The 18,997-nt window shown below is 56.9% G+C and overlaps 1 protein-coding gene across 1 annotated transcript; it reads left to right on the top strand.

Annotated features, from left to right (window-relative positions):
• The first annotated feature begins 2,765 nt into the window (after positions 1 to 2,765).
• On the top strand, positions 2,766 to 8,896 carry KRT3 (keratin 3). The gene is made up of 9 exons (XM_002711005.4): positions 2,766 to 3,557; positions 4,475 to 4,695; positions 5,499 to 5,559; positions 5,884 to 5,979; positions 6,251 to 6,415; positions 6,828 to 6,953; positions 7,255 to 7,475; positions 7,750 to 7,784; positions 8,191 to 8,896. Exons 1-9 carry the CDS (start codon positions 2,958 to 2,960, stop codon positions 8,553 to 8,555), a joined length of 1,890 nt encoding a protein of 629 aa, XP_002711051.2. The 5' UTR covers positions 2,766 to 2,957; the 3' UTR covers positions 8,556 to 8,896.
• The last annotated feature ends 10,101 nt before the right edge of the window (positions 8,897 to 18,997 follow it).

The raw sequence follows: 18,997 nt of genomic DNA, 5'->3' as shown, positions 1-18,997 counted from the left end.
GATCATTCCCACCCCTCCCACCCCCCAAGGAACAACACAGCGGGCATTTGGTGCTGTGGTTAAGGTGCTGCTTCGGATGCCTGTGCCTCACCTTAGAGGGCCTGGGTTCGAGTCCCAGCTGTACTCATGAGTCCACTTCCTGCTAATGTGCACCCTGGGAGGCAGCAGGTGACGGCTGAACTCTTGGGGGCTCCTGCCACCCACGTGTCCTGGGCTTCCAGCTTTGGCCTGGCAGAGGTCTGGAGTCAACTAGTAGACAAAAACCTCCTTCTCTGCTTTTCAAAGAAAAAAAAAATGGAAGCAATGCAAAGCCTGGCTCAGAAGCCATGAGCTCTGGCAATGGTTGGGGTCTCCTAGGTGGGGGCACGAGGGTGCCCTGATTCACTGAGTTTTTTAAAAATAAAGATTTATTTATTTATATGAAAGGCCAAGTTACAGAGAGGCAGAGGGAAAGACAGAGAGAGGAGAGAGAGAGAGACAAAGAGAGAGAGAGAGAGGTCTTCCATCTGCTGGTTCACTCCCCAAATGGCTGTAATGGCTGGAGCTGTGCTGATCCGAAGCCAGGAGCCAGGAGCTTACTCCAGGTCTCCCATGTGGCTGCAGAGGCCTAAGGACTTGGGCTATCCTTCACTGCTCTCCCAGGAACAGTAGCAGGGAGCTGGATCGGAAGTGGAGCAGCCAGGACTTGAACTGGAGCCCACATGGGATGTCAGCACTGCAGGCCCTGGCTTTATCCACTATGCCACAGCGCCAGCCCCTTCACTGCGCTTTAATGCGTCTTACAGACATGTCACCCTGGATGCAGGCATCACCTGCTCTCTCCCAGGGTGTGCATTAGCAAAAGCTGGAATCAGGAGCAGAGCCAAGACTTGAACCCCGGCACTCTAATCTGGGAGGCAGGTGCCAGTCAGCTTGGTTACTGCTAGGCCAGACGACTGGTCCTGATCGATCTTCTAAACACGTCTTTTTTATTTGAATGGCAGCAATGCCAGAGATAGGAGGGGGGGGGGAGAGAGAGAGAGAGAGAGAGAGATTATTTCATGTGCTCATTCAATCCACAAATGACTGCAACAGCTTGGGCTGGGCCAGACTGGAGCTAGGAGCCAGAAACTGCACCCGCGTCACCCATCTGGGTGTGTGAATCCAAGTGTTTGAGCCGTCATGTGCTGCCGCCAAAGATGCATTAGCTGGAAGCTGGATTGGAAGTGGAGGCAGGCACTTGGATCTGGGGTGCTGGTGCCCCAGCGGCAGTGTAGCCCCACGTGCCACGGTGCCCACCTCTCCTCATGGTTGCTTGCCTCCCGGAGTCACGTGCTCAGTGGCGAGGAGAGGGCGCTTCTTTCGCATGTACATTTTCCTCAAATCTGAACACTAAATTTATGAAGCTTGGCTTCTTTAAGTTATGATGATCTCAATTCACTTGGTAGTTGAACCAGTCCTGGACCAGTTTTAGCTGCTTGTCATCCATCCAGTATAAGGGCTTAATTAATCCATCGATTCCTTAATAATTGATTGATTGCCTCGTTAATTCACTCATGAGCCTCTGGCAAAGCACTGAGCTAAGAACTTAGCGACCCGTACCAGTACCAACAAGGGTTACGGTTCTGGGGTGCGGGGGGAAGGGGCGGTGTACGGGGACACAAGGACAAAACGGGACACTCAGACCGGGCTTGCACGGGGGCCCCTCTGTCCTGGCTCTCCCCAGTGTAGCCAGAAGCCCTTGTCCTGTCCCTTTCCCCCTGATTTGGAGGGTGCAGCAGATGGAACAAATGGAGACCTGTGCTGGGGAGAGAGGCGGCTCGTCTGGCAGTCTCTAGAGCTGCTGCCCATGGCGCCTTCCCTCCCAAAAACAGATGTGCCCAGCGGTGCTGCCAACTTTGCAGGATCTGGCCTTCCAGGGCTGGGGAGGGGTGCCAGGAACAGAGCCCTCAACAAGAGAATGGTCTCCTGGGTGGGGAGGGGCCCTGGGGGTCTCCCTTGTGACTGGGGCGTCAGTGCCCTGCACGGTGCCACCGCATTTGTCACCAAGCTGAGGCTGGATCTTCCTGTCCCCTGGGACCTCGGCTGACATCAGGGGAATGCCAGAATGTGGGGCACCAGAAAGCCCGGGAGAAGCCCTGGATGTGTGAGGCTGCTTTGTTCCTGTGGGGAGCTGTCACTGCACCCACCCGTTTACAGATTCTGCGAGGGCTGAGCCATTCTGAGGGGGCAAGTCTGCCTTATTCTTGGACAATAGGCAGAAACCAAAAAGCTGCTACCTTTTGAAGCTGGAGAGACAGCAAGGGCTTAGGATGCTGCTTTTGGGGTTATTCTAGGCCCCGTTTGCAGGAGAGGAGGAAACGAAGTCCTTGCTTTGTCCTGAAGCCCAGAGCCTGGCCCAGTAACCAGGTGCTGACTTGGGGAAACAGCATCACCCTCTTTCTACTGGGACACCTTCCTTCAGCCCTGGCTGGGCTGCCCTGGCCCGCTCACAGCTCAGTGGAAGGGGCGGTGCCCTGCATGTAGAGACCCCCACCCCCACCCTTCCCTCCATCCTTTCCAGAGCTGAGCCCCGCTCTGTGGGCAGCTCATAGGCAGACAGACCTGAGCGAGCCCCTGATGCAGGCCAGTGTGCCTTCCGGGGCTTTCCAGACAAAGCTGGGAGGTGGCTGTGCCCGAGCATGGGGCGCCGCCAGGCCCCGCCCCCTGCAGGGTAAGCCTGCCACCTTAGCACTTTTACCATTTCAGAGTATTTTCAAGGTGTGTTTGGTAGCCTGGAACAAACGTACTGCCTCGCAGGCAAACCCAACCCATGAATTCTTGGGGTTAATTACGTCTCCTTCGTTTGAGCTCAGCAACCTTCCCACAGGGATATAAAGGGCTGTGTTCCACTAAGGCATTCAGTTGCTTCCTTGAACCCCTGACACTCCGTGGCCCCTGCCTGTCTCTCACCTTCTCCTCTGGCCAAGCTCCTCACCATGAACAGACAAGTGTGCAAGACATCCGGCGGTGGCAGCCTCAGCTTCTCCGGCCGCTCCGCCGTGGTCTCCGGAAGTGGCGGCGGCGGCAGCAGCAGCAGGATGAGCTGCGTGGCCCGCTCAGTGGCAGCTGGCGGAGGGGCCTCTGGGTTCCGGGGTGGAGCAGGTGGCTTTGGCAGCCGCAGCCTGTACAACCTGGGGGGCCACAAGAGCATCTCCATGAGCGTGGCAGCTGGTGGCTCCCGGGCTGGTGGCTTTGGGGGAGGGCGAAGCATCTGTGGCAGTGGCTTTGGAGGTGGCCTTGGAGGTGGCCTTGGAGGTGGCCTTGGAAGTGGCTTTGGGGGTGGCTTTGGGGGTGGCTTTGGGGGCGCAGGTGCATTTGGAGGAGCAGGTGGCTTTGGGGGAGCAGGTGGCTTTGGTGGCCCTGGTGGCTTTGGTGGCCCTGGTGGCTTCCCTGGAGGCATCCAGGAAGTGACTGTCAATCAAAGCCTGCTGCAGCCCCTCAATGTGGAGATCGACCCCCAGATTGGGCAAGTGAGGGCCCAGGAGCGGGAGCAGATCAAGACCCTCAACAACAAGTTCGCCTCCTTCATCGACAAGGTAACCAAGCTCCTATTCCTAGACCGGGACTTGGAATTGGACATTTAGATACAGTGTTTAAATGTGTTTCTAGCTCAGCTGGGCTGGAGAGGGAGAGTTAGGCAGAACTCTAGGGTCTGGGCTGATGGATTTGCCCACATGGTCGGGGAGATCAGGGAGATGTAGAGAGACTACTGGGCCCTAGTTGGACCCCAACACCACCAGGTCTGGCTGGTCTGAGCTGCTCCCAAATCTCCCACCTGCTGCTGTCTGTAGGCCTGGGCTGGCAGAGCTGGGTCACGGCCACTGGCAGCGCGGGGGCTCACCTGGAGCTGGGGCTCATCACACGGGAAGCTGTCCTTTGCGGTTGTTCGGGGCTCTTTCTCCACCTGACCTGTGCCAGGGAAGGGGGCTGATGTCCCCTGGGGAACAGATTAAGAGGCTTTGGTGGAGACCCAGGCCCAGGGGTCTGCCAAGAAGTTGGTGAGCTTCGGTAGTCCGGGACGGCCCCCCGTGGGCTGTATCCACTCCAGCCTCCAGGAAGGGGCAGCCAGCGTCAGCTCCCAGCACTTCCCAGCCTTTGTGGACCGGAGCATCAGCTTTGCTGACCCTGCTTAGGTTTTGTGTATTTCTTGAAGCTGGGACAGAGTCACAGTGTCCCCAGGAGCCCCATGGCGTTGTTTTTACAATCCTTCCTGCTCCAAGCAGGACTGGCCTCCCAGGTCTTCTCCAAACACACCACACCTGCTGCACCCTGACCCATCACCCGTCTCATCATCCGCTCCCCAGCTGCAGCAGAAGCCACAGTCTCATCCTTCCCTGGCCTTGGTGCTTGGGGGGGGGCAGGAGCTACAGACACAGGCTCCCGCCTGAGCCAAGCCCCCACTGCTCTGCCACTCTCACTGCTGCCTGACGGTGCTGTATTCCGTGTGCTGCAGGTGCGCTTCCTGGAGCAGCAGAACAAGGTCCTGGAGACCAAGTGGGAGCTGCTGCAGAGACAGGGCCCCAACTCCGTCACAGGCACCAACAACCTCGAGCCGCTTTTTGAGAACCGCATCAATTACCTGCGGAGCTACCTGGACAGCATCGTCGGGGAGAGAGGCCGCCTGGACTCGGAGCTGAGAAGCATGCAGGACCTGGTGGAGGACTTCAAGAAGAAGTGAGTGCAGGGAAGGGAGGGAGGGGAAGACGCCCCCCGGCCACCCTGTGCTAAGTCCTGGCACTGTCTGTTCCCCACTCCTTGACTTCCTAGGGGACAGCGTGGGTCGAGGAGGCACGCCCTCAGGAGCCGGCTCAGAGGAGGAGATCCTGGTTCTGCTTAGGGACTGGCCCATTCTGGGGCCACTCCTGGTCCAGGGACCAGCTGTCCCCCCCCTCCTCCAAGGTTTCCTGGAACCAAGGGATTTCCCGGGATGTAGGACTTTCAGTGCTAAGGCCAGGGCACTTGGCTTGGGCAAATCGGCCTGGTTGGTCCTCCCTGAGCAGTGAGGCTGAGCCTAGCACAGGGGTGGGACTGGGGTCGCCAGATGCAAGACTTGAGCTTGTTGGGGTTCTCAGAGCAGCGCGGCAAGGAGGGCAAAGGTGAAACCCAGCTTGGCTGCTTCTGTTTTTCTTTCTTTCCCTTTTTTTTTTTTTTTAAAAAGATTTATTTATTTGAAAGTCAGAGTTACACAGAGAGAGAAGGAAAGGCAGAGAGAGAGAGGTCTTTCATCTGCTGGTTCACTCCCCAGTTGGCCACAATGGCCAGAGATGTGCTGATCCGAAGCCAGGAGCCAGGAGCTTCCTTTGGTTTCCCACATGGGTGCAGGGGCCCAAGGACTTGGGCCATCCTCCACTGCTTTCCCAGGCCATAGCAGAGAGCTGGATCAGAAGTGGAGCAGCCGGGACTTGAACCGGCGCCCATTTGGGATGCCGGCACTGCAGGCGGTGGTTTTACCCGCTACGTCTGCTTTTCAATTGCAGGTATGAAGACGAAATCAACAAACGCACAGCTGCTGAGAACGAATTTGTGACCCTGAAAAAGGCAAGGACTGTGGCGTGAGGAGCTGGCGCGTGTTGGCGGGGGTGGGGGGCTTGCTGCAGGATTCCAGATGGTTGAGGGGGTTGGGAGGGGGGAATCTTCCCACTCCACAGGCACAGAGCTGCCGAAGTCAGGCAGCATCCAGGTGCATCTTGGTCTGGACAGCTCATGGGTCTGACGTATTAGGGTAGAACGGGACCAATGCTGACATTGAGAAGGGGTCTGCTCCCTCAGATGGAGGTCAGCCTTGGCCAGGGGGCCACCAGCACGGGTCCCCCTGGCGTGCAGGTTACTGTCCTTAGGCTCTTAGGCTCTTGTCTCTCCCAGGACGTGGACGCCGCCTACATGAACAAGGTGGAGCTCCAGGCCAAGGTGGACTCCCTGATGGACGAGATCAACTTCCTGAGGACCCTGTACGATGCGGTGAGGATGTCACCTGCCCGGGGGGTGAGGGGGAGGGGCAGACGTCCTCAGCTCTTAGCTGGGCCTTTTAGGATCTGACAGAGACGAGGTCCCGGGGTAGGGGTTCTGCTGGGTGGATTTCAGACCTGGGCTTCTCCGAGCAGCAGGGGCAGGGTGGGGCTGACACACACTTGGAGTCCACGAATAGGACCGACCATCAGGGGTCGCCCTGGGTCTCGGTGTGCTTGCAACGGAGACTCTGGCAGTGAAGAGGTCCTCCCTGTGTCGGCAGGAGCTGTCCCAGATGCAGAGCCACGTCTCCGACACGTCCGTGGTGCTGTCCATGGACAACAACCGCTCCCTGGACCTGGACAGCATCATCGCCGAGGTGCGCGCCCAGTACGAGGACATCGCCCAGAGGAGCCGCGCCGAGGCTGAGGCCTGGTACCAGACCAAGGTGGGCACCTGGGATCTCTCAGAGGATCCACCGAGGGGTCTCCAGGAAGCTGTGGCCTGCTGGGTGCTGAGCTCCTGGTGGTCGCTGGGTGGACCCCTCCAGGTTCTACCCTCTGGAGACGTCTCTGTGATGCCTGCTCAGTTGCAGAGCCTCCTGTCTCCGGGGGCTGTGCTGTGCCCCACCAGGCTCTGTGGGGTCAGCTCCAGCTTGCTCAGGGACCGTAGGGTGGGTCGAACCTTCCATCACTGCGCCCAGATGTCCTCTCCCCGGCGATGCACACTCGGGTCACTTTAAGCAATGCTTGCCCAGCATCTCAAGGTTCGGGCTGGTGCGGGTGGGTTGGTGACTCAGGGGTCCAGAAACAAGGCAGGCCAAGCCGCACGAATGCCCTGTCTTCCCTGTGGTCCTCTAGCTGGGAGAGTTGCAGACCACGGCCGGCAGGCATGGGGACGACCTGAGAAGCACCAAGAATGAGATCGCGGAGATCAACAGGATGATCCAGAGACTGCGAAATGAGATCGAGAATGTTAAGAAGCAGGTGGGGTGAGGGAGCCCCGGATGTGGGTGCCTGGGCTCCCTGGTGACGGGGTGGCAAGGAGCTCAGGACTCCTAGCCTGGAATGGACTCCCAAGGTCAGCTCTGGCTGCGCCGAGCTCCAGAGAGTTAAAAGACTAGGCCAGTCTAGAAGGTTGGCTGATTGGGAGGCGGGGGAAGGGAAATAGCTCCATGGATGGGGTGCCAGCGGAGGGGCAATGTTAGCCAAGTTTCACACGGGATAATCCGTTGTAAGTTGCTGAGGGCCTGAGACCTCCCCCCCCCCCCCCGCCCGAATGCCCCAGAACGCCAGCCTGCAGACGGCTATTGCGGAAGCGGAGCAGCGCGGGGAGCTGGCCCTCAAGGACGCCAACGCCAAGCTCCAAGAGCTGCAGGCCGCCTTGCAGCAGGCCAAGGACGACCTGGCCCGGCTGCTGCGGGATTACCAGGAGCTCATGAACGTGAAGCTGGCACTGGACGTGGAGATCGCCACCTACCGCAAGCTGCTGGAGGGCGAGGAGAGCAGGTGAGCCCGCAGGCGTGCCACCTCCCTGACCCCGGGGAAGGGGACCAGAGGCTTGGTGCATGCACACACAGCCCCGCCCTCCATGGGCTTTGCAGAGGTGCACCTTCCTTTCTCAGCCCAACAGGTAACAATGGGTGCAATGGTCCTTGCCTGTAGGAGGGTGGGGGGAACTTTCTGCTGAGTTCCGTCCTGGCTCTGTTAGTGGCTTTGAACCCTGGACTTGTTGGGGATGTGCTTTGTGATGGAGCTGTCTTACTCTTGCTCTCTCAAACAGGATGTCCGGAGAGTGCCAGAGTGCTGTCAGCATCTGTAAGTGGCCTTGACAGTGAGAGGCGAGCCTCAAACATGCGGGTTCAACCAGAACCACATGAGGGCGGAGGGGCTTTCTGGGGGGGCGGGGGCTGCAGGTCAGCACCTGTGATTGTCCTGGGCGCAGGGCCCTTTTATTTAGTGTGGATGGCTGATGGTGGGGGTGGTAGAGGGAGCCCCTGAGCCGAGAAGATGAACTCCTTGGAGGTCACTCAGGGTTGGCCTTGTGCAGAGGGGAGTGGTGGCGGGCTCATGATGACACCACAGGAGCAGGGAGTGTGACATTATGAAGGTCTTTGGTGACCACGGGGCGAAGCTGCCCCCAACCCCTCCCGGCCACCCTGCGCCACGTGGATCATTAATTCTCACCCATCACCCACCGCTGTCCTCTCCTCTCCCCCTTCAGCTGTGGTCAACAGCAGCAGCACCACCTCAGCCGCCGCAGGTGGTTACGGCGGCGGTTACGGCGGCGGTTACGGCGGCGGCTTCGGCGTGGGAGGCGGTGCAGGCAGCGGCTTTGGCCGGGGAGGAGGCAGCGGATTCGGCGGCGGCAGCGGATTGGGCGGCGGCAGTGGATTCGGCGGTGGCAGCGGATTGGGTGGCGGCAGCGGGTTGGGCGGCGGCAGCATTGGTTTCAGCGTTGGCAGCAGCGGGTTTGGCTCTGGCTCTGGGGGTCGCAGCGGAGTCAGCGGCGGAGGCTTCAGCTCCGGCAGCAGCAGCCGGGGCAGCAGCGTGAAATTCTCCCAGTCTTCCCAGCGCTACTCCAGATAAAGACCACGCAGCCGCGCGGCCACCCCCGCACGCCCCTGTCCTCAACTGGCTCCTCCTTCTCCAGCATCCGGCGACCCCTCCACCACCATCCTCCCTGCTCCCCCAGTGAGCTGCGCTTTGCGGCTGGGGGGCGCCTCCAGACCCTGCCCTGGGCAGTCCCACCTGTGGAAATTTCAGGCCCTTCTCTCTCGGGCTGCAGTCTGTGCACCTGCAGTCGTCCAGGTGTGGCCTCGGCGGCCAGCTTCTGCTGCCCTGGGGTGAGGTGCACCCCAGTCCTGATGTATGTAAGACACAGTCCCCCTGCTCACCCATCCTGTCGCTAATAAAGTGCATTGTGGTTCCCACCGTGCCTGCGAGTGTTCTATGTCTGTCTCTGCACCGGACTGGCCTCTCCCACATGGCTCTCGGGTCCACAGAACAGCTGGCGGGTTCCTCCCCTCTCCCACTCTCTGATGGCTGGCATTGAAATGGACAAGGTCTGGGTCATTTCTGCCTTGAGCACTCCGGGAAGGTGAGGGCCATCCCAGGGACTGTGTGGCCTTATGGTTCTTGGTGGGGCTGGGTAAGATCTGGGCCATGCAGGCACCCCTGTCCTCTTGCTTTCTCTTGGGATGGAGGTGCTGGTCCCCACGGCAGCCTGTAGGCTTGCAGCCATCAAGGGCCCCCTGGGCCGTGTGAGCGGCTGCGACTGCAGGTGGCAGGGATCTCCCAGGGCAGCCTGTCTCAGAGAGACTCAGCCACAAGGGGCTGACTTGCCTTGGAGCCCATGTCAGGTGCTCTGAGGACCCTACAGCCAACTGATCCTATAAACCAGCATTTCCCAAGGAGGCCTCCTCCCTAGGAAGCACTGATGAACAGTCTTCAAAAAACACCTTGTGGGACTGGCGCTCTGGCTTAGTAGGCTCAGTCTCTGCCTGCAGTGGCAGCATCCCTTACGGGCGCCGGTTCTAGTCCCGGCTGCTCCACTTCCGATCCAGCTCTCTGTTATGGCCTGGGAAAACAGTAGAAGATGGCTCAAGTCCTTGGGCCCCTGTACCCATGTGGGAAACCCAGAAGAAGCTCCTGGCTCCTGGCTTCAGATTGGCCCAGCTCCAGCCGTCGCGGCCATTTGGGGAGTGAACCAGCGGATGGAAGCCCCCTCTCTCTCTCTTTGTCTCCCCTACCTCTCTGTAACTCTGGCTCTCAAATAAATAAATAAGTCTTAGAAAAAAACCCAAACACCTTGCACCTGAGCACTGGGCACGTGGATTGGGGCCCCCAGGAGCGTGCACACCAGCCCCCAAAGCTCTGCTATCCTGGCCTCACCCTTCACCAGGAGCCTCACCCGGGCTGGGTGTGAGACACCATCAGGTGCTGTCCAGAGGTCGTGGCGGGAGTCCAAGTCTTTTCTTTGCAAATGAGGGCACCGAGCCTCTAAGAGCTGGGGAGCCTGGCCGAGGGCCTCCCAGCTTGTGAGGGCCTGAGCTCAACAGGTGGACCCGAGTCTTGGGGATCCCGAGCTGCCTCTGCTTCCAGTTCTCCATCTTCCAGTCCTGCCCACTGCCTGGGCACCTGCACAACACACAGGCTGCAGAATAGCAAATGTGTACCCAGGCCTGCGATGTAGGATTTCCATCCCAGGCCCCCAGCTCCAGGTCAGAGACAGAGAACGGAGCCAGCTTGTAGCTGGGCAGGAGTCTGCCTGCCACTCGCCCTCTGATGACCCAGGGCAGACTTTGATGGAGGTGGGTGTTGGTGGCAACTGCCTCACTTGTGTCTTTTCCAGCTGGTCTTCCTTGGCAGAAAGGGGGTGGGAGACCCAGGGCCTGAGCCAGTTCAGGGCTATTATGGGCTCCACAGCGTCAGGATGGTTTGAAAGCCTTGGAATGCAAGAGTTGGTCCAGAGACGGTGGGGAGGAGCCTGGTGTCCAGAGTCAGCGAGGGGGAGGGGGGGAGTGGCGGGCAGTCAGCCAGCCCAGGAGAAGTCTTCCGGAAGGTTTGTAGCAGAGAAGTCAAGGATATCTTTTTTTTTTAATTTTTAAAATTTATTTTTTTTTGACAGGCAGAGTTAGTGAGAGAGAGAGAGAGAGAGAGAGAGAGGTCTTCCTTCCCTTGGTTCACCCCCAAATGGCCGCTACGGCTGGCGCGCTGCGCTGATCTGAAGCCAGGAGCCAGGTGCTTTCTCCTGGTCTCCCATGGGGTGCAGGGCCCAAGAACTTGGGCCATCCTCCACTGCCTTCCCGGGCTACAGCAGAGAGCTGGCCTGGAAGAGGAGCAACCGGGACAGAATCCCGTGCCCCAACCGGGACTAGAACCTGGTGTGCTGGCGCCGCAGGTGGAGGATTAGCCAAGTGATCCACGGCGCTGGCCAAGGATATCTTGTCCCATGTCTGCTGGCCTCGGGTCCCTTTCAGACAGTGGCCCCTGCCCTTTGCTGCTGATCCCTGGACGCCAACCTGCACCCACGGCCTTTGTACATCCTGGGTGGGCGGGAGACCCCACTACCTCAGTAGCCCCCTAGTGGCGGATGGGACCCAGGCAGCTTCTTAAAGCAGAGCTTGGCTCAGAAGTGGTGGGGGGCTATTTCTGGCGGGTGCCATTGTCCCAGAGGAGTGACCACAGCAGGTGGCCTGAGTACCAGGACCTGAGACCGAAAGCACTTACACTATGGTTGGCTGGCAGCCTCAGCCCAGCCCTGATCATGTCTTTTTTTTTTTTTTTTAATATTTATTTATTTGAAAGGCAGCTTTACAGAGAGGGAGAGAGAGAGAGAGAGACAGAGAGAGGCATCTTCCATCTACTGGTTCACTCCCCAGATGGCCGCAATGGCTGGAGCTGTGCCCATCCAAAGCCAGGAGCCAGGAGCTTCTTCTGGGTCTCCCACATGGGTGCAGGGGCCCAAGCACTTGGACCATCTTCTACTGCTTTCCCAGGCCATAGCAGAGAGCTGGATCAGAAGTGGAGCAGCCGGGACTTGAACCGGCGCCCATATGGGATGCCAGCACTGCAGGCGGTGGCTTTACCCACTATGCCACAGCGCCAACCCCTGTCTTTCATTCTTTCCCTGTAACTCCGCCTTTCAAATAAATAAACCAAATCTTAAAACAAACAAACAAACAAAAAAAGACAAAAAAAAAAAACCATTTCTTTTGCTTGCTCTGCTTCATCCTGCAGCTCTCTTCCTTGGGCGTGGAGTGGCACATCCTCTTGCATGGGCACAGAGGACCCAAATTCTGCCCTGTCCCACCCTGTCTGCCTGCACCCCTCCTCTCCGCCCCCCCAGTCCCGCCCCGCCCCGGAAGGAATGCTCTGAAGAGCACAGTCCCTGTTTCAAGAGCCTGCTGACTCACCGGATCACACTGCCCTGGACACGAAGGAGAACCAGATGTGCTTTTCGATTTCCTGCTGCGGCACAGGCTGCGGGCCAGAGCAAGTATCAACAAGGCGGTGACACGTGCGCGGAAGACTCAATTAAGGAGACTGGTGTGGTTTCCTTGCAAGAATCTGAAAGCAGCCCAACGACCTGCCAGCGGAAGTGCCGGACCTGTCTGCTGCAGGGGAAGCTTGCGTGTCAAGCTTTGGGCGGGCTGCGGGTAGATCTCTCACACGACTCTGGTCTTTGTGCCGAGAGCGTGTTAGCCCATCGCTAGGGATCTCAGACTCTGGGATCTGCACTCTGCCCAAGAATGCACATTAGCACCGGTGCATTCCACTGTGGACAACAACCAGGAAAACGGACGCCAGCAGGAATCTCGGGGTGGCTGAGAACAACTCCCGTAGGTTCTGCAAACGCTGCTTTACCCACCCAAGCCCTCTGGCTTGCAAACTGCACAATGCACATCTCTGTTCTGCTGGTCACCCCAACACTGCCAGCCCAGGTGGAGCGGTGAAGGGGAGTTGGTTCTTCTGGGAAACCCAGGGAGGCGTTGGGGGGGGGAGCAGGCTGGCACCCTTGGCATCCGTGGTGACCTTACCACGTGGTGCCGGCTCCATCAGCCCCTGGAGACGATGGGAGCAGGAAAGAAGGCTGTGGTGACAGAGCTGCAGTTCTTAGCAGGGGGTTTTGCCCTCTAGGAAACAGACGGACAAATCTGGTGACACTCGTGGTTGTCACAATTGGAGGAGGGTTACTGACGTCTGGATGCTACCAACCAACCAGCGATGTACACAGGAAAGGCCAGTGTCATGGGCTGGCATTTGGTCCAGCAGTGAAGAGAACTGCACCCCATAGTGAGGTACTGGGTTTGATTCCTGGATCCAGTTTGCTGCTAATGCACCTGGTAAGTCAGCGGAAGAGGGCCCAGGGGCTTGGGTCCCTCCCTCTCACATAGGAGATTCAGATGGAGCTCGGCCTTTGGCCCGGCCCAGTCTTGGCTGCTGTGGGCATTTGAGGAGTGAACCAGCAGATGGAAGACTTCTGACTCTCTGTCTCTCTCCCTTGCTCTGTCATTTCACAGAACAACTATTTTTTTTAAAGATTTAAAGATTTATTCATTTATTTATTTATTTGAAAGTCAGAGTTACACAGAGAGAGGAGAGGCAGAGAGAGAGAGGTCTTCCATCTGCTGGTTCACTCCCCAGATGGCTACAGCGGGCAGAGCTGTGCCCATCTGAAGCCAGGAGCCAGGAGCTTCTTCCAGGTCTCCCACATGGGTGCAGGGGCCCAAGCACTTAGACCATCTTCTACTGCTTTCCCAGGCCACAACAGAGAGCTGGATCAGAAGTGGAGCAGCCGGGACTCAAACTGGTGCCCATATGGGATGCTGGCACTGCAGGTGGCGGCTTTACTCACTATGCCACAGTGCCATCCCCTTAACTATATTTTCAAAACGATGCATTGCAGGGTCTGCTCTCCAGGCTAGAGAGGAAGGCCCTGGTGGAAGGGCCGGACGTGCCTTGTTCACCTCTGTACCCCTCCATGGCCAGCCCAACACCTGGCACAGAGCAGGTGCTGGGAGCCTCCCCGAGTGAATGAGCAATGTGACTTTGAAGAGGGCAGCGCGGGCTCTAAGTCGCTGTCCTGAATCCCCAGCAAAAGCAGCGGGATTACACAGAGCCCCTGCTCCTGGTGCCAGGCACGCCCCGGCATTCTGCACCTGTCACTCACTTAATCCTCACGCTGCCGCAGCAGGCAGGCAGTAATTATCCTGGCTCCCGGGAAGAGGGCGTGGGTGCCAGGGGAGGCAAAGGCTGTGCCTGCTGGGGAGGGGCAGAGCCAGTGCGCTAACCACTGTGCTATGCTGCCCGGCGGGGCTGGCTGACCTCTTTATGGCCTCAGGACAGCCCCTCAGAGGTGTTCTTTGGCCTTAGCAGGTGGTGCTAATAACTCGGGAGCCTTGAGGAGCCAGAAACCAACCCACCAGTTCCTACATCAGTGGAAGAGGTGTTCCCCCACGGAGGCCCACGCTGGGGAGCCCACCTGCCCCTCTGGAGGGTCTGCTCTCCCGCTGGAGAAGCCGGAGAGGCTGGTGGTGGGACTACCTTGGTAACGGTGGGCATTTCTCTTGGAAGTCAAGGGGAATTCAGAAGGTGTGAATCTGCTCTCATTCACACACATTGATGTTTCTAGGCAGATGGACCCATCGCATTCTTTGGGTGGGGTGGGGTCTTGGTTAATTTATGGGCTTTCGTTTTATTATTTTTAAAGATTTATTTATTTATTTGAAAGTCAGAGTTATACACAGAGAGAAGGAGAGGCAGAGGCAGAGGGAGAGAGAGAGAGAGGTCTTCCATCTGCTGGTTCACTCCCCAATTGGCTGCAATGGCCGGAACTGTGCCTATCTGAAGCCAGGAGCCAGGTGCTTCCTCCAGGTCCCCCATGTGAGTGCAGGGGCCCAAGGACTTGGACCATCTTCCACTGCTTTCCCAGGCCACAGCAGAGAGCTGGATTGGAAGTGGAGCAGCTGAGACTAGAACCGGCACCCATATGGGATGCCGGCACTGCAGGTGGGGGCTTAACTGGCTATGCCACAGCACCAGCCCCAATTTATGGGCTTTGTAATAATTTGTTTATTTTAGAGGCAGAGAGACAGAGAGAGAGAGAGAGAGAGAGATGCATAAAGGGGGGGAGAGAGAGAGAGAGAGAGAGAGAATCTCCCACCTACTGGTTCACTCTCCAAATGCCTGCAACACCCAGGACTGGGCCAGGCTGAGATTGGGAGATAGGAACTCCACCTGTTTCTCCCACCTGGGTGGCAGGGACTCAACTCCTTGAGCCATCGCCACTGCCTCCCGAGGTGTGCACGAGCAGGTAGCTGGGGTCGGGAGCCAGAGCTGGGTGTGGACGCGGGGCTCTCTGAAGTTGGATTTTCTGACTCGGATCCCTGCGTGGCGACTGAGCTGATCTGGACTTCTAGAACATGAGTGAAAATTCTGTATTTGCAGAGTGTCACTGACACGTGAGAACGATGCTTGCACACAGCCTAAGTCAGTGCCCTGCGTGCCAGCGGTTTCCAGATTCTCACAGACGGGGCATAGGAAGGTGTGTTTGAATGAACATTTGCCAGCTGCCCGCTTTTGAAGCTGACAAGTGCTGTGGTGGGAAACACTGGCTGGGCCAGGCAGGTGCAGGGGTGTCTGTGTTAACTCCCAATGCAGGTGTTATGGCGCCTTGCAAATTTTGCACAAATGATCACAGATCTCAAGGTGACATCAGCCCTGCAACCAAGCTCCTTCTCCTTCTTCAGCCTCCAAACTAACACCTTCTAGGAGGGCTTCCTGCACCGACATTGGCATCACAAGGGCTGCCACGTGCTTGGCACCCACCCTGGGCCTTACCATGACCATTACCGCCCACGGCACCTGCTGCAACCCCACGAGGAGGCTGTTTCAGCTCCAATTTGCAGCACAGAAAAACTGAGGTCCCGACAGTGAAGCAATACACTCCAATGTTGCGCAGCTGGAGAGTGGGGTTTGAACTTGAACTTGAATGCAGCCCCAACTCTAGTGCCTTCCTGCTTTCCATTCCTTCCAACTGCAAGGGAGGAGAGGCTGTTGTTGGAATTCCAGAAAAATCCAGCATACCAGTGAGGAATGGCTGGCATCCAGAAAGTCCCAGCAAGAGCCGTGTTTGGTGGGAGATGTGTGCGGACAGGACGGATGGTCCTCAGAGCTCCTGCCCATTTGCCAGTGTCCTAGTGCTCATCTTTCTGCCTCCTCAAGGCCAGGCCTCGGTCTGCTCCCAGCTTCCTGCGTTCCTGCTTAGAGCAGATGCCTTCTCTCTGGGGATGGGACAGCACTCTGGACCTCACTGTGGTGGTCTGCCTGTCCCCTCTTGTCCAGGCCGGCACTAATGTGTCCCCACTAATGTGTGAATGGGGCTTCAGATGGAAAGATTTTATTGTTAAGTGTGTTTGGGGAGGTTTGATTAAATAAAAGTAAAAAGGTGATTTCTATGGGGCTTTGTGGGGCTTTTAATATGCTACTGAAATTTGTTAAAATCCTGAGAGGGAGGGGCTGGTGCTGCAAGGATGATGACATAGTGGGCTAAGCCGCTGCCTGCAGTGCGGGCATATCATATGGGCACCGGTTTGAGTCCTGCTGCTCCACTTCCAATCCAGCTCTCTGCTATGGCCTGGGAAAGCAGTAGAAGATGGCCCAAGTGCTTGAGCCCCTTCAACCATGTGGGAGACCCGGAGGAAGCTCCTGGCTCCTGGCTTTGAATCAGTGCAGCTCTGGCCATTGCAGCCAACTGGGGAGTGAACCAGCGGATGGAAGATGTCTCTCTCTCTCTCTCTCTCTGTGTCTCTCCCTTTCTCTGTCTGTAACCCTACCTCTCAAATAAATAAATAAATCTTTAAAAAAAATCCTGAGAAAGAGCTGTGGAATTTTTGTTCTCCATAAGTACTTGACTTAGAACCATTTAATCAAAACTTTCTTAAGGGATAGGATTCTGTCCTTAGACTAGCCTGGAGACAGATCCAAATGCCAGATAAAGATTTTTCCAGAGAGTTACTTATTTAATTTATTTGCAGGGCAGAGAGAGAGAGAGAGAGAGAGAGAGAGAGAGAGAGAATCTCCTTTCTGTCGGTTTACTCTTCCAACACCTGGGCTGGGCCAGGCTGAAACCGGGAGCTAGGAACTCAATCCAGGTCTTCCACATGGATGGCAGGGACTCAAATATTTGAACCATCGCCTGTTGCCTCCCGAAGTCTGCTTTCGCAGGAAGCTGGAATTGGGAACTGACCCAAGACTTGAACCCAGGCACTATGATATGGAATGCAGGTGTCCCGAGAGCTGTCTGTTTATTTACTTATTTTCATTTTATTTTGAGAGAGAGAGAGAGAGAGAGAGAGAGAGAGAGATAGCTCCCATTTGCTGTTTCCTCAAATGCCCACAATAGCCGAGGCCAGGAGCCCCAAACTCCATCTACCCCTCCCATGTGGGCGGCAGGGACCCAACCCCTGCCTCCCGGGGTGTGCATTAGCAGAAAGCCAGAGTGACGAGCAGAGAGTAGCAATAAGGGCAGGACTAGAATACACGGTGATTGCTAACAGTTAAGACTCAGTCATGGAAGGATCTAGTTGTGGCTAGATGTTGGTTTTTGAGAACAAATCAGCGGTGATTTCAAAGTGGGGGCTGTGAGCCTGCAGGTCTCAGGAGGGAGGGGCTGTCACCTCTGAGACCCAGCAGATTCCTGGGGAGAGGGAAGCGGCTCCCTTTGACCCGGAGGTCATGATTCACTCCTGCACCCACAATTATCCTCGAGCAACCCCTAATCCCTCTGGCTGCAGCTGACTGGCAGAGGGCAATTTGGTTAGAGGAAGCAATTCCATCTGGCGACAGGTGCACCTGTCTATGGGCGGGGAAGTGTGCGCTTGGAGCGCTCAGCCCCCAGCCAGGGGGTTAGAGCCCAACAGCTGGCAGCCGGTGCTCCTCAGCAAGACCCAAAGAGGTTGAGGGGATGCTCCGAGGACGGCCCTTCCTTGGGTGTTTCCAGCAGCTTCCCTCAACTGCTGAGAAAGCTGACATGTGGGCAGGCTCCGGTGACAGGGAGCAAGGGAGCCCCGTGCAGCGTGTGAAGCTGTGATCCGTCACCTCTCACTCTCCCGCTCTGGGGTGGCAGAGAGGATCCGTGCTTAGGGGGCTGCCCCTTTGCGGTCCTGGTACAGCCCAGAGCGGGGGCAATCAGACACCAGTGGCTGCCCTGGCTTGCTTTGGGCTCTCACCTGGGCTGCAGGTGCACCTGGCTCAACTTTCTTCCCAGGGAGGGCATTTGATCTTTTTCTTTAACGGCATTCCAAAGAACATGGCCCGGGGCTCACAGGGAGGGCCTGGAGTCTGCTTTATGACTGGAGCAAATGTCTCGAAGAAGACCCTGAAGCTGACACCCCTTCCTGATGATAATGTTGATTTAAACACCCAAACATCTGTGTCAGCAAGTGGGTTGGATGCCTCCTTTTACGAATAAGGAGAGAAAAGCTGCATATCTTGTCTAGGGTCATCACATGGGGTGGCATTTGAACACAGGTCTTCAGAATTCCACAGCTACCTGGCTCTTGTGTGGTGCTTTGCAGTTTTAATAAGACAGCTACTGGAGCCAGCGCTGTGGTGTAGTAGGTTAAGCCATCATCTGCAGTGCCTGCATCCCACATGGGTGATGGTTCCAGTCCCGGCTGCTCCATTTCTGATCCAGCCCCCTGCTAATGCACCTGGGAAAGCAGTGGAGGATGGCTCAAGTGCCTGGGCTCTTGTATCCATGTAGGAGACCCGGAAGAAGCTCCTGGTTCCTGGCTTCAGCCTGGCCCAGCCCCAACTGTTGCAGTCATTTGGGGAATGAACCAGCAGATGGAAGATGTCTCTCTCTCTCTCTCTCTCTTTCTCTCTGTAACTCTGCCTTTCAAATAAATCAATACATCTTAAAAAAAAGACATTTACTGACATTACATCCTCCAAAGTTCACTGCCAATCCAACAGACAGATGAGATGTTAAATCGTGGCCCAAGGTCACCCCCTCCAACTCCATCCTAGGGTGGGTCTCGCTCCCTACCACCCCTGCTTGGTTTCTCACCCCCTCCTCTTCCTCCTCCTCTTCCTGCTCTTTCTTCTCCTTCTCCCCCAGCTTCCTTTCCTACCCATCACCTGGGGAGTTTCCTCTGGGTGCAAAGTCATTTGAGAATGGTTAGAGACCAACACACAAGATATTCTCCCCTGCCCCCAAACAGTCCTCGCTTAGCTGCACATAGAGTGCTTATAGTGTGTCATGCACTGTACAAAGCATTCTGTATTTATTTAGTTATCTGATGCTCATGACAACCGATGAAGTATCTACTGTGATTAGCCCCATTGGATAAAGCGGTTAAAGTCAGACACGCCGAAGAGCAGTCGCTTTTGCAAGGTCAGAGAGCCAGTGAGTGAGTGGTGGCAGGGCTGGGACCCAAGCAGGTGCGCTGGCTCGAGGCCAGCCGCAGAGCAGAAGGTTGAAAATGCACAGCAGAACCCTTGCAATCGCTCACCTCAAGGGA

This window comes from Oryctolagus cuniculus, chromosome 11, assembly GCF_964237555.1.
Source record: "Oryctolagus cuniculus chromosome 11, mOryCun1.1, whole genome shotgun sequence".
Taxonomy (NCBI): domain Eukaryota; kingdom Metazoa; phylum Chordata; class Mammalia; order Lagomorpha; family Leporidae; genus Oryctolagus; species Oryctolagus cuniculus.
The sequence above is the reverse complement of the archived record's forward strand: the minus strand, read 5'-3'. Positions and strand labels throughout refer to the sequence as shown.

Coding starts and splice junctions, on each gene's coding strand:
- KRT3 (XM_002711005.4), top strand. CDS start 2,958: ATGAACAGACAAGTGTGCAAGACATCCGGCGGTGGCAGCCTCAGCTTC. Junction 3,558..4,474: donor TCGCCTCCTTCATCGACAAG/GTAACCAAGCTC, acceptor CGTGTGCTGCAG/GTGCGCTTCCTGGAGCAGCA. Junction 6,954..7,254: donor TCGAGAATGTTAAGAAGCAG/GTGGGGTGAGGG, acceptor CGAATGCCCCAG/AACGCCAGCCTGCAGACGGC.